Source organism: Galeopterus variegatus, unplaced genomic scaffold (genome assembly GCF_000696425.1).
Source record: "Galeopterus variegatus unplaced genomic scaffold, G_variegatus-3.0.2 Scaffold1290, whole genome shotgun sequence".
Classification (NCBI taxonomy): Eukaryota; Metazoa; Chordata; class Mammalia; order Dermoptera; family Cynocephalidae; genus Galeopterus; species Galeopterus variegatus.
Window position 1 is genome coordinate 256,897 of NW_007727401.1, and position 20,109 is coordinate 277,005.

A 20,109-nucleotide genomic window follows, 5' to 3' on the forward strand; every position below is an offset into this window, starting at 1 on the left:
GGAAAAAAGACAAAAAAAAAAAAAAAAACCCTTGACCTATGTGTTATCAGCCCCACATCTAACCAATGGAGCTGACCAGCCAGCACACTTTCTTCTTTTTTTAATATACTCATTCAATGCTATAGCTTTTCCTCTAAGTATTGCTTTTACTGAATCCCAAATTTTGATAAGTTGTATTTTCATTTTTATTTAGTGCAAAATATTGTAGAAGTGTGTTATTTAATCTCCAGATATTTTGGTATTTTCCAGCTATCTTTAATTTCATTGTGATCTGAGAGTACACATTGTATGATTTCTATTCTTTTAAATTTGTTAAGGCATATTTTATGTCCCAGAATGTGTCTATCTTGGTGAATATTTCATGTGAGTTTCAGAAGAATATGTTGTTGGATGAAGTATTCTATAAATGTCAATTAAATCCAATTTATTGATGTTGCTGTTCAGTTCATCTGTATCCTTACTGATTTTCTGCCTGTTGGATCTTTCAGTTACTGATAGAGGTATGTTGAAGTCTCCAACTATAATGGTGGATTTCTCTCTTTCTCCTTGTAGTTCTATCAGTTTTTGTCTCACATGTATTTTGATGCTTTGTGTTAGATGCATACACCTCAAGGATTGTTATGTCTTCTTGAAGAATGTATCTCTTTATCATTATGTAATGCCCCTCTTTATCCCTGATAATTTTCCTTGCTCTGAAGTCTGCTTTTTCTGAAGTTAATATAGCCACTGCAGCTTTCTTTTGGCTAGGGTTAGGATAGTTTGTCTTTCTCCATCCCTTTCCTTTTAATCTATCTGTGTCTTTTATATTTAACAACATAGAGTTGGTTATTAAGACTGTTTACGTTTAAAGTGATTACAGACATAAGTGCATTAATATCTACCATATTTGTAAATGGACTTGTTCGTTCTTTTTTTGCTTTCTCCTGTTTTTCTGCCTTCTCTGGTTTTAATTGAGCACTTTATATGACACCATTTTCTCCTCTCTAAACATACCAATTATACTTACTTAAAAAAATTTTTTGTGGTCATCCTAGCATTTAGAATATATATATTTATAGCTAATCTAAGTCCACTTCCAAACATTTATAGGTAATCGAATTCCACTTTCAAACAATAATATATTCCTTCATGGATAGTGCATATACCTTGTAACAGAGTATCCTCAATTCTTCCTTTGTGTTCCTTACACCATTGCTGTCATTCATTTACTTATCCATAAACTATAATCACCAAATATGTTGTTGTTATTATTTTGAGAAAAACATTTATCTTATAGATCAATTAGGAATAAGAAACATACAGTATTTTATTTTACTTCCATTGATTCTTTCTTTAACACTCTTCCTTTATGTAGATACAAGTTTCTGACCTCGTATTTTCCTTCTCTCTGAAGAACTCCTTTTAACATTTCTGTAAGGCAGATCTGCTGGTGCAAATGCCTTCAGTTTTTGTTTGTCTAAGAAAGTCTGTATTTTCCTCTACTTTTTAAGGATAATTTTGCTAGATACAAAATTCTAGGTTGGTGGATATTTTTCTTTCAGTACTTTAAATATTTCAATTAACTCTTCTTGCTTGCATGGTTTCTGAAGAGATATCGATGTAATCTTATCCTTATCCTTCCATCAGTAAGGTGTTTTTTTCCTTTGTCCTTGGTTTTAAGCATTTTGGCTATGATATGCCTAGCTGTAGATTTTTAAAATCTTTATCTTGTTTGGTGTTCTCTGAGTTTCCTGGATCCGTGATTTGGTGTGTGTCATTGATTTTGAAAATTCTAACCCATTTTTACTTCAAATATTTCTTCTGTACTTTCTCTTTCTTTTTGTGGTATTCCCATTACATGTATTCATGCCTTTCGTGATTGTCCCACAGTCTTTGGATATTCTACCCCCCCCCTCCCCTTTTTAAATTCTTTTTTCTCTTTGCTTTTTAGTTTGGGAGATTTCTATTGATGTATCCCTAAGCTCACTGATTCTTTCCTTGCCCATGTCTAGTCTGCTGAAGATCTCATCAGAGACATTGTTTATTTCTGTGACCATTTTTTTTCTAATATTATTTTTTTATTCTTAGTATCTCCATCTCCCTGCTTACATTACCCTTTTGTTCTTGCATGTTGTCCACTTTTTCCATTAGAGCCTCATTATATTAATTATAATTATTTTAAATTCCCAGTCTGATAGTTCAAAAATCTATGCCGTATCTGAATCTGGTTCTGATGCTTCCTTTGTCTTTTCTGACTGGGGTGGGGAGGAGGGGTGGTGGCTGTGTATGTTTTTTTGGAGTTTTCTACATTTAGCATTCCTTACAAGTTTTTGTTGAAAGTCAGACAAAAATGATTTTAGTTAATAGAAACTGAGATAAATAGACCTTTATCGTGAGGTTTTATGTTTATCCTTAGGAGTGAGGCTGTTTAATATTTGTTGTAGCTGTGTCAGAAGCTTCAATTTCCTCTAGCGTCCTTTTCTTTCTTCCCCTGTTGTCTTTGGGTTCCTTAGGAACTCCTTCTTAAATGTAGTCTGTATCTTGCAGCTCTCTCAGTTCTAATTTGCTGTGACCATACTGCAGCCCTGTTGATGTGGTGGTAAGGTACTGGGGAGATAAAACCTACTGTAATCTCATGATTAAATCTCTCTCTATTTTTAGTGCGCTTTCATCTAAGGGGTGTGACTTTGGGAAGAGTTTCTCAGCCTTTATCTTTTTTTTTCTATGTGAGACCAGAAAAGGGGGTTCGGGTTTTCTAATTGCCCTTCCCATAGGTTAGGTAAGACTCTGATAAAGTAGTTTTCCTTGAGAGTAGGCCTTCATTAAGGAGAAAAAGCACTCTGGTCATATTTTAAAATGGTTACCTTCCATCTTCCCCTCCAGGAGGCGCTAGGGAGCTTTTTCAGTCTTCACTATGAGAACCTGGTAGGGTTTCTGGAGGTAAAACTTGAAAAGGTGTGGGTTCTCCTCAGAGACTGGCCCCCTAGGAGTTTTTAACTAAAGGTAGTCCATGTGAGGTGTTCCTACAACTTACGGGTTCCAGAAGTAACTTGTGATTTTCTGTATTCACTTTTCTCTCCTGCTTTCAAGGAGGCAGTTTGCCCTGTGACCTTAGTTCTCTCTGATAGATATTAGAAGAGTTACTAATTTTCTGTTTGTTCAGCTTTTTTCTTCTTATGAGAGTGGAAGTGGTGACTTCCAAGCTTTTTGCATATCTGAGAGGAAATTGGAAGCACTTATCCTTATCTTTATCCTTGTTTGCGTACCATCATTAAGCATGATGTTGACTTTTGGTTTATAATTGAAATGTTTGTGTGTGACAATATTTTGTCTTTTCTTTTCTTTTTTTTAAGAAGGGATCTCCCCAACTCCTATTAATTGCTTTAATTCTGTGTAATTGGAGGAAAGTTTAATTCTGTGTAATTGATGGAAAGGACTTGATGCCTCTGTATAGCCAAAAATTTATATTGACAGTATTTTTAGGATTTCATGTTTCTTGGCCACAGTGTTCTTGAACGAATGATGTCAGGACAGGGACAGAGTTTAAGGGCAGCTCCACTGCTTGCCTTTACCATAGGATGTCTGCTTTTGTTTTATTTATAGGGGCTTTATTTAATATTTTGTTTGAAAAGAGGGTTTTGTTACTATGAAAGACATTTGAAAACCATTTTTTGTAGAATATGTTGTTCCTCATAGATCTCTAGTTAGTAACTGCTACATAAAAGATGGAAATTCTTTCCTGTTGAAAGGAACATAATCTATATTGTGTGTATATTTAGAATTGCATCATTAAAGGTCAAACCAAGAATGCAGAGGATCTCAAATTTATTCTAAACAAATATTTCCAGTGTGAAAGCTGTTCTATGAGTCAGAGACTTTCACTTGGTACTAGTAAAATTAATATTCCTTGATCACCCAGGAATCTACTCAAGTGATGTTGAGGTTCAAACCACTGTGCCTCAGTTTTGTGGACATAGAACCACGAGAGATCTTCAAAGGATTATGCTTTGTCCTCCGAAGTTTTAGTATATTAGCCCAGTGCCTGGCACATAAAAAGCCTTTTAATTAACATTTTTTGAGTGAGTTAAATGGAGATTAACTACCTACATTCTGAAGTCAATTGTTTGCTGACATAGCTTGTTGGCATTTTTCATTTTCAATTGTCATGATAACAGGTCATCACCTTGCTGCTCTATAGGTTTACGAAAGATTTTTTATAAAAGCTCTAAAATCATTGGGTATTTTGCTATGTATCTATACTTATAATTTGAACTAAAGAGCCATTATGAATGTGAGATTGATTTCATGTAGTAATATTATTTGGTAGCATTCGTTTGAGAAGTATGTATTCCTTGGGCCTTAACTACTGATCTGCCACAAATGTTCAAGTAAACAGTTATGTATTACGGTATGGTAAGAAAAAGTCAGGTCTTTAGTGTTAGACAGACCTGGTTTCACATCCCAGCTCTGCCTCTTAACTGTGTGGCTCTGGGAAAGTTACTTTTTTGAAAGCATATTTCCTTAGTGGTAAAGTGGGGATAATTTTACCTTCTTTAAAGAGCAATCATGGAAATCAAATAAGATGATTTATGTGAATATGCCAGATATATAGTAGGTATTAAGCAAACAGAAGTTAGGTAGAGAGGTACTTCATGCTGTGTACAGCTTTGTCAGGAACAGTGTGAAGTGATACCCTGCTGTATCTTTCAAGGAGACTGAGTGAATACCCAAGATAGAATTTAAAAGTCTCAAATTCATTTATATGCTTTATTTATCTCATTAAAAACACAAATACACATATCACAACTTATTTTTATCTCAAAGCTTATGTTAGTTTATTAAGAATAACATTATTATAGTGTCTAAGTTGTTCAAATCTACTTTCATAGTGCTTTTCAAATGCTTCACATACCAATAGGTTAGTAGGAGTAGGTGCTAGAAGAACTGAGAAGATACGGAAATCCTTTCCTCCCTCTAGTAATTATTAGAAGTGAAAGAAAGGAGGTAGAGCTGAAGATAGTTGGTTTTGGCCATCCTCCATCTGAACCCACTTCCTGTATTTGGGATATTTCCACAATTCACGAGCAGGAAAAAGTCAAATATTTGCTTTCTACCCCATTCTTTGGTGTAGCTACATCAGTCAATCAGTCGCTCCCACCTGTGAGTTTGAGTCCGGTTTGACGGTGACAAAGAAACTGAGATTGAACTCCTGTAGCAACAGCAACATTTAATTTCAAAGAACACCAGTACTGATTTGAGGATTTCCAATTTGTAATTTTTAGTCTTGTATTAAGGAAATAAATTAATTTCTGTTAATAGTGAAATTGGCATTTTTTCCCCTCTTTTAACTTTTATATCTGCTTATAATAAAATTGAGTTACTCTCCCACCACAGTTGGTGGTATGTTCTCCCCCACCCCGAAATTTTAGAAGCTTGTTAGTAAATTTCATTTGAATATAAAATAGTGCATGCTCTTGATATTTATTTTACCATAGAATATTATGTATGTAAAATAATTAGATGTCAAAAGTTGAGTAAAGGTAAATTGTTCTACAGCCAATAATATAGGCTTTTTTTTTTTATTAAAATGTTTTTTACTAAAATGTTTGCAGTGCAGATATTTTTGACATACTCGTAGTCTTATATATACATTTATGTGTATTTACTAGCATATATGTGCACATCTTACTTTTAAATTAGAACATTCCTGCAAAAGAAAAAAAATATCCCATGCATTTTAAGTCAATGAAATTTTTGGCAGGAGGAGTGCTATTAAGAAAGACACGGATTACTTTTTTGCCATTAAAGAAAAATAGCCTGTCAAGAACTTGAAGAACTAAGAAAACTTCAAATGAAACTATCTAAAGTGCTATTTTCAGCCTTTTTATATATGTTTTTAAAACAGAGTAAACTGTCTTAGCTTTATAATCACAGAGATTTCTTTGTTTTTAAATTGTTCTTTTGAATATGGTAACTTATTAAAATATAATATGTATTATAAATTATTACTATTTATAACCTTGTGAATCGATTGTCGGCTTTTAAAGAATCCCCTCTGAAGGTGGTAGGGAAACTGTTCTTTACTTAACTTGTTTATGTGCTTATGATGCCTAAGAAATTCTTTTTGAGGATAGGAAAAGTGATGGTAACAATCATAATATAAATTACACCAGTAAAGTAATGGTTGCTGGCTTTATTTTAGTTCAGGTATTAAGTATTTTAATCTTAAATGACTGCTTGGGGTAGTTGGAATTAGGAAACTTGCCTCTGGTAGCCTTATGTGAATATTTAAATTGAACCAAACAGCTTTTCAATAGGATAAAAGAAAAAGGAATTAGGCTAAAGAGGAATTAAATGAAAGAATAGAAACCCATCTTGCACTTTAGCTGCAATTATTTAAATAATAAGCAGGGGACTAGTAATTATAAATTGTATTGATGATATAATTGAAAATAATATATGTCTTTGAAAGATTAGCAATGAGTGAGAGAAAAGGGGTCAGATAGATATTATAATAAATGTACTAAATTTTAAGATTTTCATCGCTTTGCAGATATTGATAAATGCTGGTTTCTATCTTTTGATAAAGTAGCAGAATTAAAGAAAAAGTGTTTCTGTTGTTTTTAGTCAGAGTAGCATATATATCTTTAGACTTAAGGGTAGGATTCAGTAGAGAGGAAAAGCCAGAAGATGTCTACTTCTGGCTGCGATCCAAGGGAAAGAAAGGATGAATAACAACTGAAAATTTAATGTAGAGAACAAAGAAGTTAAGGAAGCTGTAATAGAATAAACTTATGTACTTAAGCCTTTTCTTTCAGAGACATAAAAGTAAGGCATTATCTCTAGATTCACAAACTCACACTGACACAGGGGAAGAGAAGCTCTAAAACAAGATTGAATTTCAGTATTTAACCAGGTTGGGTTTGCAGCACTTTCTATGGGGAAAATTTTTAGGAACAGAAGTGAATAAAATTAGTTGTGAGTGATGGTGAGTGCCACTTGATATAAAGGGACATAAACTTGGAGGTGGACCAAACATTACTGAGCAAATCAGCAATTTCAGAATAGCTGTGGAAAGCGTCTCAGGGTAGAGGAAAGCAACATGTGCAGTGAAAAGATGAGGTTACCAGCACTATCATTACTACTACTACTACTACTACTGATCATTATGGTAATAGTTCTCATTTACTTATGTTCTATTGTTTGCCATTAGCTTTACACATATCATCAAATTTAAGCCTCACAACCTGAAAACTATATTCCCAATAAGTAAAATGAGTTTCAGAGAAATATTCTTTGCCCAGAGCTGCTGCCTTTGGGGTACTTCAAAAGAGGCACTATTCACAATGTATATGTCATAAATTGTATATTACAACAGTTTTTCCGCAGATGTCAGTAAAGTATCTTAAGGAAGAGCATTCTTTTAAATTGTACAATAGTACCATATTAGACAATAATGGCAGCAGCATATAAAATTGTATCAGTAATAGTTACAGTTTTATTTAAAAACACATACCTATACAGAGAGAGAAGGCTTAAAGAAAATACAGTCATGCATCACTTAGTGATGGAGATATGTTCTGAGAAATACATTGTTAGGCAATTTTGTCCTTGTGTGAACATTGTAGAGTGTACTTATGCAAACCTAGGTGGTATACAACCTACTACACACCTAGGCTGTATGGTATAGCCTATTGCTCCTAGGCTACACACCTGTACAGCATGTTACTATACTGAATACTGTAGGCAGTTGTAACACAATGGAAAGTATTTGTGTATCTAAACATATAAAAGGTACAGTAAAAATACAGTATTATATTCTTATGGGACCACCTACATGCAGTCCATCATTAACTGAAACGTTATGTGGTACATGGCTGCATGCCAAAATATTAGCAGTCTGGGTAACTGGATCACAGAGAAATTTTATTTTATTTTATTTGGATACTCTTTAATTTTCCCAGTTTCCTTAAATGAACATGTGTTTATGATTTGGGGGGGTAGAGAGTGGAGTAGGTAATTGCTGGAAAAGGTAGTGGTGAGGAACATTTTTCTAGACGTGATAGTAAGTAGTAGTAGCATCCTACCTCATCTCTTATCTTTCCCCCACACCATCCCATAATATTCTGAAAAATCCATAAAATTCTGAAAGCTCAGTGTCTGTTTGCTTTGCATTTCTTAGAGTTTAACTCTCCAATATTACATTTAAGGTTTTTAAAATCTAGATATTCCATTTAATGGATTTGGAAACGTTAACTACTTTTTGCCCTCGTGTGATTATTGCAACCAGCTTCATTCATAGTTAGGTTAGAACTTCATCTTGAACCACCACAACAATCAATGAGTGGCTCATATTACCACAGTAGTTAGATAAATAGAAAATAGACTTTGGATGAGGGAGAGGATAGTAAATTGAAGAGAAATAGTAGACTCTGGATTGGGCAGGTAGAGTGATGAACTCTTAAAGATCTGTTCTCTTAAAATACACACATGCATAGTTGTATATATTTAGTCAATAAAATTGTTTTAAGGAAGCACCAACTGTTATTTTTCTCCTATAGCTAGTAAATTTATTAATTTTATGTGTTGCCAATAAACTTGATTAATTTTATGTATTGCAAAATAGTTTAGAAATAGAAATCACCTTGCCTAGTGACTACTAGTACATTTGGATTTTCGTTTGTGTGTGTCTGCATAGGCTTTATATTTCAATTAGTGATTTCATAGTTTTTAGATAAAGTCTTAACACAATAAGAAATGCTTCCTTGCGGTAATTATTAGTCTATATAACAGAACTCTGGTCATATTTATTTCATATTAATGAAATAGCATTGTGAGTACTGAAAACTAAAAGGAATTCCCAAACTTAAAATGTACTTACTCATGTTAGTTTCACAATAAACTCTTGGTAGGTATTTATATAGATGAATACTAATGGAAATGAAATCGGTAATCTATAATGATTTTCGACATTATCTCTTATAATTCAGTAATTACTTTTCTGATTAAAATTTATTTTAAAATGCCGATCATTTCCTGAGGGAATATTAATTTGAAATATTGAATATATGCTGCACATTAAAAATTGGTTCAAATATAGACGTTTTCATATGACAGCCATAAAAAAATCAAATCCTAAGAGATCTCTGCAATAAACTGCAAAGATACTGATTGTGCGAATATTCGAGTTACTAATTAGTAATTGAAGGCTTTTAATACATTCTTTGCTGTAATTTTTTTTTTTTTTTTTTTTTTTTTTTTGGTGGCCCACCATTACAGGGATCCAAACCATTTGACCTTGGTGTTATAACACCGTGGTCTAACCAACTGAGCCAACCGGCCAGCCCTTTGCTGTATTTTAAATACATTCTATGTTACAGTGTTCTATCTTATTGCCAGGTTTTCTAGTTAATAAAGGAGAATAGTATCTGAATTCCTTCAGTTTTGTGTCCTTTGCCACTTACCCACCCAGATATTTGCATTATTAAGCCCTTGTAGTGATGAGTAGGGTAAGATGTCGGAGAAATGAAAAGACTTGACTTCTTAAACATGGACGGACATACAAAATGTGAACTCAGCTAAAAAGCTGGACTTACCAGAATTTATAGAATTAAATTGTTGGGTTGGATATGATAGTTATATGTAATATGAAATCTAGTAAATGCTTGAGGTATTTCTAAAAGTACAACAGAGTATATGGTATTTGTTTATAAGATAGTGATCTATTGTGTTTTAAAATGATATTTCATTTACTTTCAAGAGATTCTTAGCCGGCTTTCATTGAAGGTAGGGAATTAGGAATGAAGGCTATTAACTTAAAACAAATTACTGGAAATGTTCAGTCCATTTGAATGATTTTACTTGAAAAAATAAGCAGAGAAATTTTTTAAATAGTTTCAAAATATGTCTTAAGTGCAATGAATCAGATTGGCTTACCCTGTTTTGCTTAATACATGTTATTTCTGTATATTGACCTAGAACTTGTATTAAGGAGAGCAACTTTCCTATTTTAAAGAATACATCCACGTTTCAGAAAATTTCTTCTACTTTTGTTTTTTGTAGGTGGTTTCAGACACCTTCACAGGTTTTCTACCATGCAGCTACCGAACATGGAGGAAAAGATGTATATCCAGGGCAGTGTCTTTGGGAAGGTTGTGAGCCTTTTCAGCGACAGAGGTTTTCTTTTATTACCCACTTACAGGTACGCTTTCTTAATACTATTTGGTCAGTAACTCATCTGGTTGCATTAAAGATCTTGATGTGTATTCTTTTACTTCATTTTTCTCAAAAAGGATAAGCACTGTTCAAAGGATGCCTTGCTTGCAGGATTAAAACAGGATGAACCAGGACAAGCAGGAAGTCAAAAATCTTCTGCCAAGTAAGGAAAATGAGTTTACTTCCTGTTGTGCATACAAAAAGAAACACCAGGAAACTAGGCAAAACACAACAATGAAAGGCAACTTAGCATATTGGGAGACCAGAAACCTGGGTTCTAGTCTAGCTCTACCACTAACCAGTTATGTGATCCTGTTCAAATTGCATAAATTCTCCAGGCATCACTTTTCATATTGGCTGGACAATGTGGTCTATAAAGTCTCTTGTAGCTCTAACACTTGGATTCTAATTTGTAGAAGAGTTATTGGAAGTAATGACAGATGATATATGAGAAATACTTTGTAAACTGGAAGTACTGTGTATGGTTCTTTTCCCTTTAAGAGAGTAATTAAGGGCTGGCCCATGGCTCACTTGGGAGAGTGTGGTGCTGATAACACCAAGGCCACGGGTTCGGATCCCTGTGTAGGGATAGCCGGTTAGTTCACTTGGGAGAGCGTGGCGCTGACAACACCAAGTCAAGGGTTAAGATCCCCTTACCAGTCATCTTTTAAAAAAAATAATGAGAGTAATTAAACATACATTTGATGATCCCCGTACCAGCCAGATGCCCCCCCAAAATAAAAAAAACAAAACATCCATTTGATAATGGCAAAGATATTTCTTCATATATATAAACATACGTACGTATGTTTATAATTTAAAGAGTGCTTTCACACTATCTTATTTCATATTCAGAATGTTTGTTTATATAAAAAAGAACTAGAAATATCCACACTTTACACATGCAAAAAGAAATATTAAAAGTCATGCAGCTAGTTATAGTGTCAGAAACAGGGTCTCCTCACATCTGAGTCAGTGTCCTTTGCACCAGTGCCTCACCAAAGCATGACAGGTAATGCAGTCTATCTGCTCGTCCAAAGAAATATACCATAGTTTGAATATGATTTTATATAAAAGCATCTCTGTCCCTCTGTTCTATATCTTTCATAAAGAATGATAGAACTATACTGAAAGGAATGATTGAAATTATTAAATGAAAAATAAGATTATGAAAAAAGTAATAGTTTGGAATGCAGTGTTTAGCATAATTTTATCATGTAAGGTTATCTTTTTCTGGATGAGCTGTGTATTTTATTCTTAGGTACTGTTTAAAAATAATTTGCAGCTCAAATTGTAGACTTTTCATCTTTGTTAACATCTTCACATTATATTTAAAGATGAGAACTCTACAGCTTTGGTACTTTGGTACTATGTTGTATTTATTTTGATTGCATATTTACCCAGCACAGTAACTTTAGTGATGGACCATACTGGAACATCTGTTGTTTGCATTAAAACTGATAGATTGGAAAATAAATGACTCGAAACTTTACCTTAATACTAAGAGCCCCTTTGCCTAGGCTGACACAAAGCATAAACATTAATGCTGGACCACTGGAACATTTACTCACCCTGTGTCCACAATTTCAAAGTAACCACCATATAGGGTTGTCAGGGTGGTCATCATTGTCAGCCTGTCTGCAGTATTGTTAAAAGTTTCTTTCTTTCTCTGATCAATTTAGGCAGCCAGCTATAGGAGGCACAAGCTCAACTCCTAGAGCACAAAAGGCCATTGTGAATCATCCCAGTGCTGCACTTATGGCTCTTAGGAGAGGATCAAGAAACCTTGTCTTTCGAGATTTTACAGTAAGCATGCCTTGAAAGCCTTACCTGTAAAGGTGTGAGTCCTGTATGATTTAGATCTTTATTCTTTTCTTTTTTTTCTTTTTAAGGATGAGAAAGAGGGACCAATAACTAAACACATCCGACTAACAGCTGCCTTAATATTAAAAAATATTGGTAAATATTCAGAATGTGGTCGCAGGTGAGTAATCTGTTTTCCATAGCCAAAGTGAATTTAGATTATTTTACTTTTATGTATAAGTTAATAAAATTAGATATCTGTATTGTATTCACCATTTCTCTCATCAATTTTGCAAATATGTCCAAAAGCTTATGCCAGTGTCAGGCCATCATGATCTCTTAAAAGCCAAAAATAAAATAGAGAAATTGAAACAACTAAAAGGTGGTCTTTTAACTTACTTTATTAAGTTAATTATCTTGCAGGCCATAGAATTTAGAGCAAAAAGTAGCTCTACCACAAAGGAAATGTAGAAGTTTATTAGGGAAACAAAGGAGTTAGTCATTTGAATTGTGTGGAATCAGAACGAAATTCAGTTTGACAGCTGACATTTTAATGTACTCATCAAAGTCATGATATTGCTAAGACTCAATATAATACTCTGAAATTTTAACTGACTTTCTAATGAACTTAAGCAAGAGAAAACTCAGGACTTTTTAGATCTACAGAAATAGGAATGGTAACTCTAATTCTTGAGAGAGAGCAAATGTAGAATATTCTGTTGATGCCTTCTATACCTTATCTCCCTTGAAGCTACTTTTCTAATATTCCTCCTCCATCTTCAACTGACCAGTCTTAGGCTCCCTCCCTGAGAAGTCCTCAGATGCATCTTGCTTTCCTGGTAGTCACTTTCTCTCCTAGTCCCTCCTCCCACTTACTACTAATTCCATCACCTAAATAGATCTTGAATCTACCTTTGTTCTTCCCCCCAACCTTATTTTATCTTACTTTAGGTCTTTTATATTACTTGCAGTAACCATTAAACTGGATTTTGCAAGCATAAAAACAGTGGTATCAATTACAGAAGCAAAAAATGAATTTGATTATATCAGGTTTTAAAATTTCTGTAAGTTAAAGATGAATAAAATGTAAAACTAAAAGTTAAACTATTTGCAATGACAAAAGTTACTGTATTTAGTGTGTCTAGTATTCTTACAAATGAACAAGAAAAATTCTTAACACTTAAACAGTTTTTCAGAAAAAAGAAATTTAAAGGTTTAGTAACCATATGAGAATACCAGTGTCTTTCTGCTTCATTCATAACTTTTCTACTGTTTCCCTCCTTGCCTCTCTTTTTGCTTCATAGCCTACATTTCAGCCAAACTAAACTACATGCAAGTTCCTGATCGGGCGAGGCTCTTACAAGTCACACCTTTGTACCGTTATTCCAGTGCTCATACTATTCTCCCTGTCTAGAATGCCCTTCTCCCTGTGTTGCATTCTGCTTACCCTGTTGAATATCTGCTTACCCTTATGATTGGGCTCAGACATGAGCATCTTTGTATAGCCTTTGCAATGCTATATGTTCCCTGTCCCCACCAAGTTTGTTCTTCTCTAATTTTATAACATGTGTGTCTTACAACATTTAATCTCAAGGTTTTGTAAATAGTTTTAATATGGCTTTTTCCCCCTTCTGAATTATGCGCAAAGGCTTTCTCTGATTAATTTTTGTAGCCTAAACACCTAGCAAAGTGCCCAGTACATTATAGATAATCTCTACCTCCTGTTCATCCTTTAATGGATAATTAAAGGGTAGATAATCTCTACCCCTGTTCAAGAGCTACCCCTTCCTTTCCTGACGTCTTCTCTACTTTAACCCTGACCTAGGGTGCAATATGTATTCCCTACTAGCCCATGCATTGCGTGTTACCACCTTAGATGGTGAGCTCTTTGAAGGTGGGGATTGAATGTTTATTTTTATCTTTGTATCTTTAGTGCCTAGCATAGTGTTGAGAATGTAATAGTAATTCAGTAAGTATTTGATTGATAGACAGGTGGAGGGAAAGAAAGCTAACACATACATTTTATCCTAGAGTTCTGTTGTGGAATTTATATAGAAAACTGTAATTTTTTCTTAGGGCCTTTTCATTCAGATTGCCCATTCTTAGGCTTATAGCAAAGCCTTTTGTCTAGGTCTAATAAATTGTTGAGCCAAAAGTTTTCATTTTACTGTTTTTATTTTATTGACTTTATTTAACTCTAAACCTTCTAAATGTCTTCTAGCATGTTAATTTCCTGTGATCTTAGGATAGTGGAATTATAAGAATTAAAACAATCCATTAAATTCTTCCTACTCACCTTCCCAGTCTGAGTTGAAATCTCTAGTGTAGAACCTCTGTTGAACATTTCCAGTGATGGACAGTTTTGCTTAAGCAAGAGTACTTACAGACAATCTGGCAAAAGCCACACATATTAAGAAGAGAGTGTAAGAAACCAGATAGCTGCAAAAGATAATTTTCTGTTGATATTTCTTATCTCTAGTAGTGTATCACAGGGCGTGATCTTTTAGAATAAAGCAAATTTTTATTTGCAATAAGAAAATTGCAGGTCAACAAGAAGATTATGGAAGTTTATCCTTATTCCTACAGCACAGTATTCTGAACAGTTTGAAATGTCAGCAATTTTTATTTGAAATTCAGAATCTAGGAGTTTGAATAATGTAAATGTTTAAATAATGCACCTTATCTCCATTCTGATTAAGCTTAGAGTCTGGAAAACTACAGTATATTTTGTCTCCTTTTGATGTATATATCTTTTATCAATATAACACATGGGTCTTCTTTAAAAATCAAGTAGTACTTTCTTATACAATAAAGAACAATCTATCAAGGAAATTTTAAGAAAACAACCTCATTTAAAATAGCATCAAAAAGAATAAAATACTTGGGAATTATCTTAAGCAAAGAGTTGGAAGATTTGTACACTGAATATTATAAAAGGCTACTGAAAGAGATTAAAGAATACATAAACAAATCGAAAGATATCCCATTTTCATGGGTTGGAAGACTTAATTTAGGTAAGATGTCAGTTCTACCAAAGTGATCTACAGATTCAATACAACCCCTAGGAAAATTCCAACAATTTTTGCAGAAATAGAAAAATCCATCCTAGGGCCGGCCCGGTGGTGCACTGCTACAGTGCGCCGCTTGGGAGTGCAGCGGCGTTCCCGCCAAGGGTTCGGATCCCACATACAGACCGGCCGCTCACTGGCTGAGCAAGGTGCGGGTGCAACACCGAGGGTTGCGATCCCGTTGCCGGTCCTGGTCCAGTACGGGCGCAACACTGAGGGTGGAGGAAACTCAGTGTCCATCACCAGATGAATGGATAGACAAAAGGTGGTACATATTGAGTATTCGTTGTCCGAAATGCTTGGGACCACAATTGTTTCAGATTTTGGATTTTTTTTTTGGGATTTTGGAATATTTGCAGCTACTTAACCCTGGTTGAGCATCCCTAATCCAGAAATCTGCTGTACCGTACATCCGCTGCCGGTCACGAGAAAAGACAAAAAGGAAAAAAAAAAAGAAAAATCCATCCTAAAATTCTTGTGCAATTTCAAGGGATCCTGAATAACAAAAACAATTTTGAAAAAGAACAACAGAATCGGAGGACTCTTACTTCCTGATTATTTGCTGCAAAGCTGCAGTAATCAAAATAGTACGGTACTGTCATAAAGACAGACATATAGACCAGTGGAATAGGAGAGAGCCCAGAGCCCTCACATACATGGTAAAATGATTTTCAGTAAGAGTGCAAATTCCTCATTCATTGAGGAAAAAGGTAGTCTTTTCAACAAATGGTTTTGGAGAAAGTGAATATATACACTGCAAAAGAATGAAGTTAGATGCTTACCTATACCATACATAAAAAATTAGCTCAAAGTAGAGCAAAGACCTAAACATATAGAGCTAAAGCTATAAAACTCTTAGAAAACATAGGGCAAAAGCTTCATAATGTTGCATTTGACAGTGATTCCTAAGGGACATGATACTTAAAGGCACAGGCAACAAAAAATAGAAAAACTAGACTTTATTAAAATTTAAAACTTGTGCATCAAAGACACTATCAATAGAATAAAAACAGCAGTCCATATTCTTATCAGATTAATTATTATTCTGATTAATACCTAGGATATATAGAGAATTCCTAGCTGCTGTGGAAAACAGTATGGCAGTTCCTCAAAAAATTAAACATAGAATTACCATTTGACCCAACAGTTTCACTTCTGGATGTATACACAAAAAAACTGAAAACGGGGAGTTGAACAGATATTTAGACACCAATATTCATAGCAGCATTATTCACAATAATCAAAAGTTGGGGTGGAGGAAACTCAGTGTCCATCACCAGATGAATGGATAGACAAAAGGTGGTACATATTGAGTATTCGTTGTCCGAAATGCTTGGGACCACAATTGTTTCAGATTTTGGATTTTTTTTTGGGGGGATTTTGGAATATTTGCAGCTACTTAACCCTGGTTGAGCATCCCTAATCCAGAAATCCAAAATCCAAAATGCTCCTTTGAGCATCATGTTGGTTGGCACTCAAAAAATGTTGAATTTGGGGCACTTTGGATTTACAGATTAGTGATGCTCAACCTCTATATACATACAATAGAATATTATTCAGCCTTAAAAAGGAAGAAAATTCTGACGCATGCTTCAACATGGGTGAACATTGAGGACATTATGCTAAGTGAAATAAACCAGACACAAAAGGACAAATATGGCATGTTTACTTATATGAGGTACCTAGAAGAGGTCAAATGTATAGAGACAAAGTAGAACAGTGGGGGAATGGGGAGGTATTGTTTAATGGATACTGATTTACATTATTAGATGATGGAAGAGTTCTGGAGATGGGTGGTGGAAACATTGCACAATACTGTGAATCTACTTACTGCCACTGAACTCTCCACTCAAAAATTGTTGAAATCGTAAATTTTATGTTATGTATGCTTTACCAAAATTAAAAATAAACTAAGAACAGGAACAACAAAGGAAGGATTTGGGGAAAATGTGTAGTGACTGCTAATGGATATTGAGTTTCTTTTTTAGGGTGATGAGAATATTCTAAAGTTGTTTGTGCTGATGATTGCACAATTCTGTGAATATACTAAAACCAGTGAATTGTACATTTTAAATGTACAATTTTATAGTAGATGAATTATATCTCAATAAAACGGTTATAAAAATACATTTAAAAAAAATCAAATAGTGAGTACTAAAAAGCTTATAACCAAATATCATAGTTCCCTACTTCACCCTTCCTATCCACCTCTAAGAGAAGGAGCTTTCAACAATTTGAGCTAATTCTTCTAGTATTTGCTTCCATATTTCTAAAAATATGCCAGCATTACTATTTCTTTCTTTTTCTTTTGGCAGCTGGCCAGTAAGGGGATCCGAACCCCTAACCTTGGTGTTATAATACCATGCTCTAACCAAGCGACCTAACAGGCCAGCCCCTATTTCTTAATTTACCTATTTAGCACATTACCTGTTGACTCCCTTTTTAAAGTATTGAATGTTCTTAAGCCTCTCTTCCTCCCACTTCCCCTTTCCTCATCATATTATTGTTGCATCACAGTTTTTGATTAAATCTTAAATCAGATATTCTTGTCAGACTGTTTGATCCTATATTATTATGTTTTTCTTTCTTTTTTTCTGGGACCTAGTGCTTATTTTCCATATATTTTAATCAATATCTTTGAAGCCTATCAGTAGGCTGTCCAAAAACTCAAAACACAGTTGTCAGTTTTACATTCTTTACAATTTTTTCCCTTGGAAACTGCCCTTCTGAAATCTAGACAGATTGCTCTCTAGGTCTGGTACACAGCTATTCTCTTAGGAATTCCCACTATACTAAATCCATTTTTCTTGAATCCCATTTATTCTTTTTTCTTAATTTACTTCCTCATCATGCTAAAGCACATCCTACAATAATTCAAAACTCTACATGTCTGAAAATGTCTGTAGTTTCCCCTTACTCTCTTTGATAGTTTGTCTGAATAGTTCTGCTGGATATAAAATTCTAGATTGAAAAATCATTTTCCTTTAAAAAACCTGAGGGCATTGCTACAGTGTCTTCAAGCATCCAGACTTGCTGTTGAGAAGTCCAGTTACATTCTGGTTCCTGTTCCTTTGCATGATCTATTTTCCACCCATTGGATGCTCTTGCCATCTTCTCTTTATTTTTAATATTCTGAAGTTTCATGATGATGTGTCTTGGTGTTGAGTGTTTTGTTGTTTCCATGAAAGTGAGCATTTCATTTCAGTAGGACCTTTCAGTCTGGAGATTTATATCCTTCAGTAATGGGAAGTTTTCTTGTATGATTCTTTTCCTTTTCTCTTTATTTTCTGAAAATTTTCTTTATCATCAGATCTATTGAATTTTTACTTCAGTTGTTTTAATTTCTAAGAGCTCTTTCTTAGTTGCCACTTATTTGCTTTACTTATTTTATAACATCATTTTTTTATGTCAGATACAGTGTCTCCTTGTCTCTGAGAGTATTAATGCTGGTATTTTTGAAGTTTTCTTCCACTCCATATATAGTTGCTCTTTCCTTGTAACTCCTCAGCTGTCTGAGGATTTGGGAGTTCACTTTATATTTTAAGAATAAAATACTTGAGAGCTACTTTATTTAAGTTTTTAAAACTAAAGGCTTTTTTCTTTGTCAAAATGTGCATTGATTGTAGGAGGAAAATAATTTCCATTTTGTAATTTTTTATTTATTTTTAATTTTATTTTTTTGAAAAATTATATGGAAGTTTTAAATCAAGATTTTTATGACTGGGCTGGCTGGTTAGCTCACTTGGTTAGAACATGGTGCCAATAACACTAATGTCAAGTGTTCTGATCCCCGTACTGGCCAGCAACCAAAAATAAATAAAAATACAAAAAAAAGAATAAAAAAAGCTTTTTATGACTAATTTTTTATTTTCCAGAAAAAATATCATGTAAGTTTCACAGTTCATTTTAAAACTTGTTAAATAAAATTTTGAAGTAAATCATGCATAAGGAAGAGTATACAAAACAGAGGTGTAGATCTCAATGAACTATTACAAAGTGAGCCACCCATATAACTAACCATCCAAGTTAAGAAATACAGCAACACCAGTGCCACAGAACCTTTTGCATCCCCTCCAGTCTTTCCCCTGCCTTCTCCCTACAAGTGACCGTAATCATGATCTGTAACACCATGGTTTTGCCTGATTTTGAACTGTCTATAAGTAGTATCATACGTATAGCAGTATTTTGTTCAACATTACATCTGTGAGATGAATTCATACAGTTGTATGTAGCAGTATTTTGTTCATATTATTGCAGTACAGAATTTGGTGTAATTTTTCATCCTACATTTGATGGGCATATGGGTTGTTTCCAGTTTGGAGCTGCTAAGAATAATGCTGCTATTAACATTCTAAATCACATTCTGTTTTTTGTCCACACATACATATTTCTATTGGGCTTTCACAAAGCATTGGTGACTCATAGGATATTACAGCTTTACTACATAATGCCAAACAATTCCAAAGAGTTTTTATCAATTTACATTCCTAGAGCAATGTATGAGAGTTTGAGTTACTCCATATTCTTGCCAACCCTTGATACTATTATTTTATTATTTAATTTTAGCCATTCCTTTGGGTGTGTGGTGGTATCTGCACATGGAAACTACATAAAAACAAATATCCAGATGGTCAAAAAACATGTGAAAAGATACATATAGTCACCCATATTAATTTTTATGCTTGTGTTACTTCTTCCTTTACTTTGCTGTGGTAAAAGTGACTACAGTATCCACACATTAAATTTTGATTTTGAATTTTTGTCTTTCCATAAACTGCTTCTCTACAGTGTTTTTCATTCACAATTTAGGAATCTTCATCTTCTCTTTTTTTTTTTTCCTGCTTTAGTTCCTTTTACCCAGAATTATTTTAATGAAGGCATTATCTTAGGTAATCTCATGCTGGCTGAATTTTTTTTTTTTTAATTTTACTTCTCAATATAAAGTGTAGTTGATTTTCATGCCCCTTTACCCATTCCTCTCCACTCCCTCCCCTCTGTTTTTTTTTTTTTTTTTTTTTTTTTTTTTTTTAATTTTTAAATTAAA

The 20,109-nt window shown here is 34.0% G+C and overlaps 1 protein-coding gene across 1 annotated transcript in view; it reads left to right on the forward strand.

Moving 5' to 3' along the window:
* The window catches only part of ARID2 (AT rich interactive domain 2 (ARID, RFX-like)), a 167,674-nt gene that overhangs the window by 141,971 nt on the left and 5,594 nt on the right, over positions 1–20,109 (forward strand). Inside the window, exons 17-20 of the mRNA XM_008576113.1 lie at positions 10,042–10,180; positions 10,272–10,357; positions 11,877–12,000; positions 12,087–12,178. Coding sequence (XP_008574335.1) covers positions 10,042–10,180; positions 10,272–10,357; positions 11,877–12,000; positions 12,087–12,178 — 441 coding nt within the window. The remainder of the gene's footprint in view (positions 1–10,041; positions 10,181–10,271; positions 10,358–11,876; positions 12,001–12,086; positions 12,179–20,109) is intronic.